A 7,500-nucleotide genomic window follows, 5' to 3' on the forward strand; every position below is an offset into this window, starting at 1 on the left:
TTTATTTTTCTTCAAATTTAAAAGAGACGTTTTCATGCGGTTGTTGTTCGATTGATTACTGGTGTCTTCTGTGCAGATACGTTTGAGTGGATACCCGCGTAAGATGTACGAGGGCCGCGTGGAGGTTCTTCACAATGGAGAGTGGGGCACTGTGTGTGACGATGACTTCACCATGAGCATTGCCAACGTGGTGTGCCGTGAACTGGGCTTCATCGGCGCCAGTAGCTGGTCTCACAGTGCCAAGTATGGCAGCGGTGTAGGCAAGTGGAGGATTCATCAGACCATGCTCTTCTTTACTTTTTCTGACTGGCTTGCTTTGCTCTTTAATTTAACGATTGAACTGCAGACGGGGTTACACAGCACTTAACCCAATATATTTTTTGCCCCAAATGGCTCATTGACCTGGTGATGAAGAAGATGTGCACAATGGGATGATTTATTTGATTGATTTATCGGAAATGCACAGCTCTGCTGTGCATCTCCTCTCAATCAATCAATCAAATACATCATCACATTGTACGTTGATCGATACACCTGTGATAATTCGGAGCAGTAATTTATGTGCAGTCAAGTGGTGAGGAGGTGAGACAGATGTTGCCGAGGTTGTAGGTGTTAAAATCCAGCATTCCAGTATTAAGGATTTAGAATGGAGGCTTCCAGAAACCCATTCTCGAGAGAATGTTTGACCCCATTAGGTTATTAAAACCCAGGTGGCTCATTAATTGACCATTAGGAAGAAGGTCATCATCCTTACTGCTGGTATGCTCAGCATCCAATGTTCGGTTTCTCATTGTCATTGCCTATTAAAACTCTCAGGACCAGACACAGTACATATGTATTGTTATGGTTTCTGAGGGACATAGTGGAGGGAAGGGGGTGGGGGGAGGGGTTCACGAGGAGGTCTGCTCAGACCCACTTATTGACTTCCGAACCTGAAGCTGATGGATCACGGATAATTCCCCGACCCGACGGCTTACTTAGGCCGAGGTCACATTTGCCACGGCGGCCGTGGGGTCTCCAAAATCTGCGGCCACTAGCAATTCTACGGCGGCCGCAGTATTTCCACGGTCACACAATGTAGTAGTCACATATGTTTTTATTTTTCGGGGAGCCGCACGGCGTGTTTATAAATTGTGGAGACCGAAAACGTGGGGGTGCCGTACGGTCTTTGATTTGATGTCGCACGGTGACCTTATTGACACGGTGACACTGCACGGTATACGGTGCAGCCGCCATAATTTTTTGGGGGTTGGGAAAATTCATTTTTCATTGAGAAGAGCTTACGGCAGCCGCACGAAAAACGCAAGCCCACCGCATGCCCTATGTACGGTCGACGTGGAACACATCTATGTCATAGCTTGGCTTGTCTAATTGCTCCGGCGAGCGTAGAAATGAAAAAAAGTTATAACTTCGCGATTTCATTCCACGGCGACCTTACGGCCTGTAAAATATAGCCAAACGGCGTAGGGCCACCCTGAGGCCACCTCAGTTTCTCTGCGGCCGCCGCACGTTTCTGTCAAATCAGAGGGCGTACGGCCGCCGTATCCTCGCCGTAGAGCAAATGTGACTGAGGCCTCAGCAACCGCAGATGCTGTTTGGGCCCACCAAACTTAGCAGGGTCCTCGCACCCAATTATCTCGCATTCCCTTACTGGTGGTTTAATGATCCCAAATGAGAAACCACAACTTCTCGTATATTTATTACACACTATGTCTAACCAATGGAGAACGAGACAATCGAGCAGGTTTGGAAAGTCTATAATATTGTGGCAAGAAGGCACGTACGGTACTTACAGGCACATTTATTGACGAGCAAATATTCACAAGGGACATACAGACAATGAGACAACAGAAACACAAGAAAAGCTTACCCCTAGCACTCAAGAAACCCCTTATACAACCGGCCTTACCTCATCACTGAACAAGACATCGGCACCTCATTCATTCTGGGAAATTAGAAGAGAGAGGTGGAAGGGTATACAGAGGGGGAGAGAAGTATAGGGTTGACACCAGCCTCACCTGTATGTGAACCGGATTACTCACATGAAACCAAACAGGGTGTAAGGTGCGGTTAGTGGCTTAGCATTCTCCAGCATTCTGCTTGGAGTGCTTGCCTCGCGACTCTCATGTCGCCAGGCACTACTCAACGCTCAGTCAACCTGACCAGGTCTTTCAACGTTCACCCGACGCTCCCAGCGCCCGTGAAGTGAAGTGTTTGGAGAATGTGCATTTAAAAGGTGTCTGGTTACAGAGATGTGGCTGTTTTAAAGGGAGGTTCGAGTACTGGATGATTAATTTGGAAAGGAATGAGGTTGGAGTTCGGAGTGGTTGATTTCGGAAGAGAAAAATGGGAAAGTTTCTATCGACAATCACAATGTATTTCCCGTTCCCTGATACAAGGGGATGGGTAATCTAACTCACCAACATTATGATGGAAATATCTAAACTTCAGGGTTCTTTTATGTGTTGAATGCGTCTCCTTGAGGTCTTTCCAAATCCGCAACAAAAAAAATATATATTGTTGCAGTTCTGTAAAACCACACACCTCCGAGGTAATGGCACACAACATACAGCAGTCCCAATGTACTTATTTCAGTAGTACGTGTCTAGTTAACCCTTTCCATATGTCTCATGGGTAAATGGGAAAGATGTGTTGCATAGGGCTCTTTTAGTTGGGTCTTCAATTTTCAATCTTTGCACTTCTTCCACTCTTTTGCCCCGCTTTGTCTCTCTCACACGAAACACACAAGCACGCACACAGACGATGAAAGGAGTGCAATGCAACATGGATCCTTTGCAGTACGCGCGCCAATTCTCAACTGCCATCTCGCTTCGGACCTCGATTCTGCTCACCACGACGTTTCACGCTCACCACAACCACTTCACACGACTACCAAAAATACCTGCAACAACTTAACGTTTACATTTTCATTACAAACGCGACCATAAAGGACAAACCTCTCCCTCCCCACTGGGAAGACATCGTTACAAGCAACTTCCATCTTTTTGCCACAACGCCACATTACAATCACTTCAGTGCAAATGCCACAACCTTCTCCCACCTCTTTACATCCACCGCAACTACCACAAATTCACCAAACCGTACCTCAGCCTCGAGGGATGCTGGTAAGTCGAGGGTCGGGTTATTAAGGGCCATAACTCGAAGCACGAACATGCAGTGGAGCTCGTTTGAGGATGTACGGGTAGCGTGGGGATTTCCCTAAATTATCACGGTTGAATGGAGGTCAGCGCATGTTCTGGGCCAAAGAGCGCCTCCAGGAACCATGGCCCCATGTTTATGTCAGAGCTCCGACACATGGACACGTCGGTGGGTGACTGAGCCATTTTCGCATTCAGGGCCTGGCAGGGCATGACTTTGACCGCTATGGACCAATGGGGAGGCTTGCATTTACCAACAGCTCCATTTGATCAGATTATTGGCTCCTACCCTCACCTGGGACCCATAAAAAGAGGAGAACTTGAGATATCGCCAGACTCGCCAGATGTCAGAGCTCGCCAGACAAGAGACTGCGACAGACATCGGACCTCGCTGGGAAAACAGGCGGTGCAAGAAGGGAAAACGTCGGCGCTGAGCGAGGGGCACCACGAGTCGTGTGATCACGAGTAACTACTACGAGCCAAGGCTCCTCTCATTCTATCAACGCTCAGTTTGGCTGAATCCCATAGCAACACTTACATGTACAGATTCTTATACTATTACGGCAAGGTCCTTACTCTTACACATCTTTCTCTCCCATCTATCTCTTTTCTACTGTGGACGCACAAGAGCAATCGACATGGGCAAGCCCGACCAAGATCGTTCTTTTCAGCAGAGCGAACCCAAGAGCAAACTCAAGAGTGAACCATACTGACCTGCACCTCACATCTTCCTCTTACACCACGTTGCACCACCCATTGGATTACACTTGCACCTCTCACTCCCACACCCTCGACACCCTCAGTATTTCTCCCTCCTCCCCTTTTTTTAAGCGTTTTGGGTTGCGCAGATCCGCCGACCGCTCCAGGTAATGAGAGGTCGCTAATCCTCAACTGCTTCTTATCTCTCGAGGCTATCTCTAACTTTCCTCAGGTGTATGTGTGTGTGTGTGTGTATGTGTGTGTGTGTGTGTGTGTGTGTGTGTGTGTGTGTGTGTGTGTGTGATGGCACCTGTCGTAGCACAAGTTAAGACTGTCTAATAATATTTTGGATAACTATGTGTCTTCTTTTGTGAATATTGTATGACTTTTGCCACACCCCACAAATTCCTTGTTTTCCCTGCTGTACATTTGCAACAAATCCCAAACTGTGCCACATAATTTTCCTCGCTCTCATTTAAATAAATGTTCTTGTTAGAATTTTACCCAGCTCGTTTTTGTCTTTTCCTCCATTGGTCTAGCATGGTTCGCACCTGAGCTTAGCTGGGACATTATACCCCAAAAGCCGCGATTTAGTCGATGTGTACTGGGCAGCTCTGCTTGGCTGCACCTGATACGGAGAGCAACTTGAATAACGCAAGTACCCATGGAGGGCGCGATTCCCCGATAAGGCGATCACGTGTCCCAAGGTAAACGGTTGTCAGATGGAGGACCCTGTGCCATGTGGTAAAGTTATTGGCGTTCGCGGTTGTTTCAATTTTATGTTCTCGTTTCCCAGTGGACATCATTCACTGGAGGACCTGGGTTCGATTCCTTATCTGGGCACGTATTTTTCCCACATATACTACATATATTAAATTATATTTATATTTTCATTTACGGATATTTTCCGATGGTTCTGTGATTTCTATTTTTTTCCCGGTGTATCGGCTTCGATGTCCATCGGCACGCAACATTTCAGCTTTTTATGTCACCTCGAAGGTACCTATATTTAATATCAGTCAGTGGTTAGAAAGAGCTATATATATATATATATATATATATATATATATATATATATATATATATATATATATATATATATATATATATATATTATTGTTATGAAAATAATTATCGTTGACATAAGGCGTTTCATAGCACCCTGTTTCGTACCTGCCAGGATAATGTACATAGATTTTCCAGTCACCCTAGACCCCGTGCCTGTCAATTTTCTCCTTTATCCCTCTGTATTTGTTGTTTCTTAATCCTTCCCCATTGTACTTTCTCAACTCCCACACAGGTGTGAAGCCAACATAGCGCGAGCATGTGTGCTACCTTTGGCGCACTGCGATAACATGGCGAACCCATGGGTGTGACATCCAGGTGAGCCCACAGCAGATGATGCCTGTAAAAGCCCGTACAGAAACACTAGGCCGTTGGAGTCGTGTGCCAGTTCGGTCCCAGTGGATGTCCTGCCACAGAAGGGATACACTGGTGGTTCCCATCAGATTTGCAGTTCCAGCCAGTCGGGTCAATTGCAATTCAGTTCCAGCCGAGGGAGAGGGGTTTGAGTGCACTTTGAGAGAAGGCCAGTTGAGTGGATGGTGCAGGGTGTCCAAAAAGTCTATGTCGGGTGTATGATGCCCACCAATAACTCCATTCTGGTGAAACCCCCAAAATCCAGACTCACTGCTCACCTCCACTCATTCATTCCTCTTTTGGCCCACCTGTGCAACCAACTTCCTTCGTCTCTTCGATTTCATTCTTCCCGGGGCTTCATGACAGCTGTTCACCACCATCTTCGAGCTATATGCCTGGTGTTGGCTTAATGGTTCGGGTGGTGCGCTTGGGATCCTAGGATCCTGAATTCAAATTCCACTTTCCTGTTGAATTAATACCAGGTGGGGTTGACTCTGCCTGTCATCCTTCTGAGGTCAGCCAAATGAATGCCAGCCTGCTGGTATCCTGTGTCAGAGTGGCATAGGATACATCCAGGATTGTACCCCATAGCCAAGGAGACTGTTTCGGCAGCACCAACACTCTGCACAGAGTATGGTCACAATGGATGGATGCATCTTCGAGCTGAGAGCCCAGGGCCCCCCATCAGCAACTATTATCTTTTCTACCCCAAATAACCCTCCCAAAGCCCACCTCTTTGTGGGTTTCCAGTTTTTCCTCCCACTTCTGTGATTGGGAGTTTGTGGCTGCATTCATCTTGTTCATCCCCTGTGTCCTCTCCTTGCCCTCTTTTTTTTCCCCACATCTTTTATTTCTCCACATCTCCCTCTATTTTCTCCCTCAACCCTTCTGTATTTGTGCCCCCTCCTCTTTTCTACTGTTCTTTTAATTGAATTACATTCTGATCCATTCTGTCTTCCAGTTCCTCCATGAGCCTCTTCAATATATACAGAAAAAAAAAAATGGTGGTGTACCTGAAAGCAGTGGGGGCTGATGTTGTGGAGTGCCTGCAGGCCCAGAAAAAGAAGCAGATGTCAGTCAATACTAGGTCTGATGACTTCTCAGAGCAGCGTGACCTTCTCAGGACCAGGCAATCTCTGCCAGGTATGTGGCCACACACACTCTTGGTGCAGAGGAGTGTAGCCAGGTGGGGAACACCTGGGTTGAGGCTCCTTACAGTTGTGTGTGTGTGTGTGTGTGTGTGTGTGTGTGTGTGTGTGTGTGAGTGTGTGTGTGTGTGTGCGTGCGTGCGTGCGTGCGTGCGTGCGTGCGTGCGTGCGTGCGTGCGCGTGCACATCCAAGTGAGTGCACCAGGAGTAATTGCGATGAGTCGAGTGAGTGCAGAGTTGTGGACATTGTGAGTAAGGTTATGAGGAAGGTAGGAGGAGAAATGCCACCAGCCAGATTGAGGACTGACGGTGTAAATGTTTGAATGTGTCGGATTCTGCTGCAGAGACACGAAGTTTTGAACCAGGTTTGGCTCTGAAATCAGAGAAGTAACAATGGGAGTGGTGGCCCTGGGCTTGGCTGAGGCTGAGGTTGAGGAGAAAGGTTGGAGGCCAGTGCAGGTGGCTGTGCTGGGCCCACAATGCATGGGGGAAAGGCAGGGGTCAGTGTGGACAACTGCATTGGCTCGAAGAGCCTTGTAGGAAATGGGGTTCTTCTCTGGGTGGTGTTATCAGGCCCAGGTACCACGTAGGAGCTGGCTATAACACCAGAGCTGAGAGCAACAACAGGACGAGGCTAGCCAGCAGGGTCTATGGCAAAGGGGGCCCTCATCGGTGACAAAGGGCAGTCACAGCAACGGACTGACGACTGATTGTAGTGTCACCATTAACTCAATTAAATAGACAGGAATACGTCGTCAATGCACACGAGTTTATTTAAATATCACGGAGAGAAGAGAAAGCGGTGGAAGTGTTGCCTACAGACAAAATAAGAGGGTACATGAGTGAAAACTCCATTATTACACAAGGTAAGGGTTTTACAAAACTGTTATTTCAACATGAGAAACTGAATATGGAATATTATAACGGTACAATTAAATTAACTCGATATAACGAAACTCAAGATCAATTCATCGGATGTACTGAACATTCCAGCATTCACCAGGACGGTGGTTTACAAGGATTTTAAATGTGCATGGCCTTCAGAGTTCCATCACGCAGTTTGGCTCTTCTACGAG

At 47.1% G+C, this 7,500-nt stretch overlaps 1 protein-coding gene across 2 annotated transcripts in view; it reads left to right on the forward strand.

Annotated features, from left to right (window-relative positions):
- Positions 1 to 57: 57 nt before the first annotated feature.
- Positions 58 to 7,500, forward strand: part of LOC147016125 (lysyl oxidase homolog 3A-like) — a 261,877-nt gene continuing 254,434 nt past the window's right edge. For both annotated transcript variants that reach the window (XM_085848863.1, XM_085848864.1), the window contains exon 1: positions 58 to 260. In XM_085848863.1, the coding sequence (XP_085704989.1) occupies positions 104 to 260 (157 nt within the window). In that variant the 5' untranslated portion in view covers positions 58 to 103. The remainder of the gene's footprint in view (positions 261 to 7,500) is intronic.

Source organism: Eptatretus burgeri, chromosome 12 (assembly GCF_056783735.1).
Source record: "Eptatretus burgeri isolate ZD-2024b chromosome 12, Ebu_testis_v1, whole genome shotgun sequence".
Classification (NCBI taxonomy): Eukaryota; Metazoa; Chordata; class Myxini; order Myxiniformes; family Myxinidae; genus Eptatretus; species Eptatretus burgeri.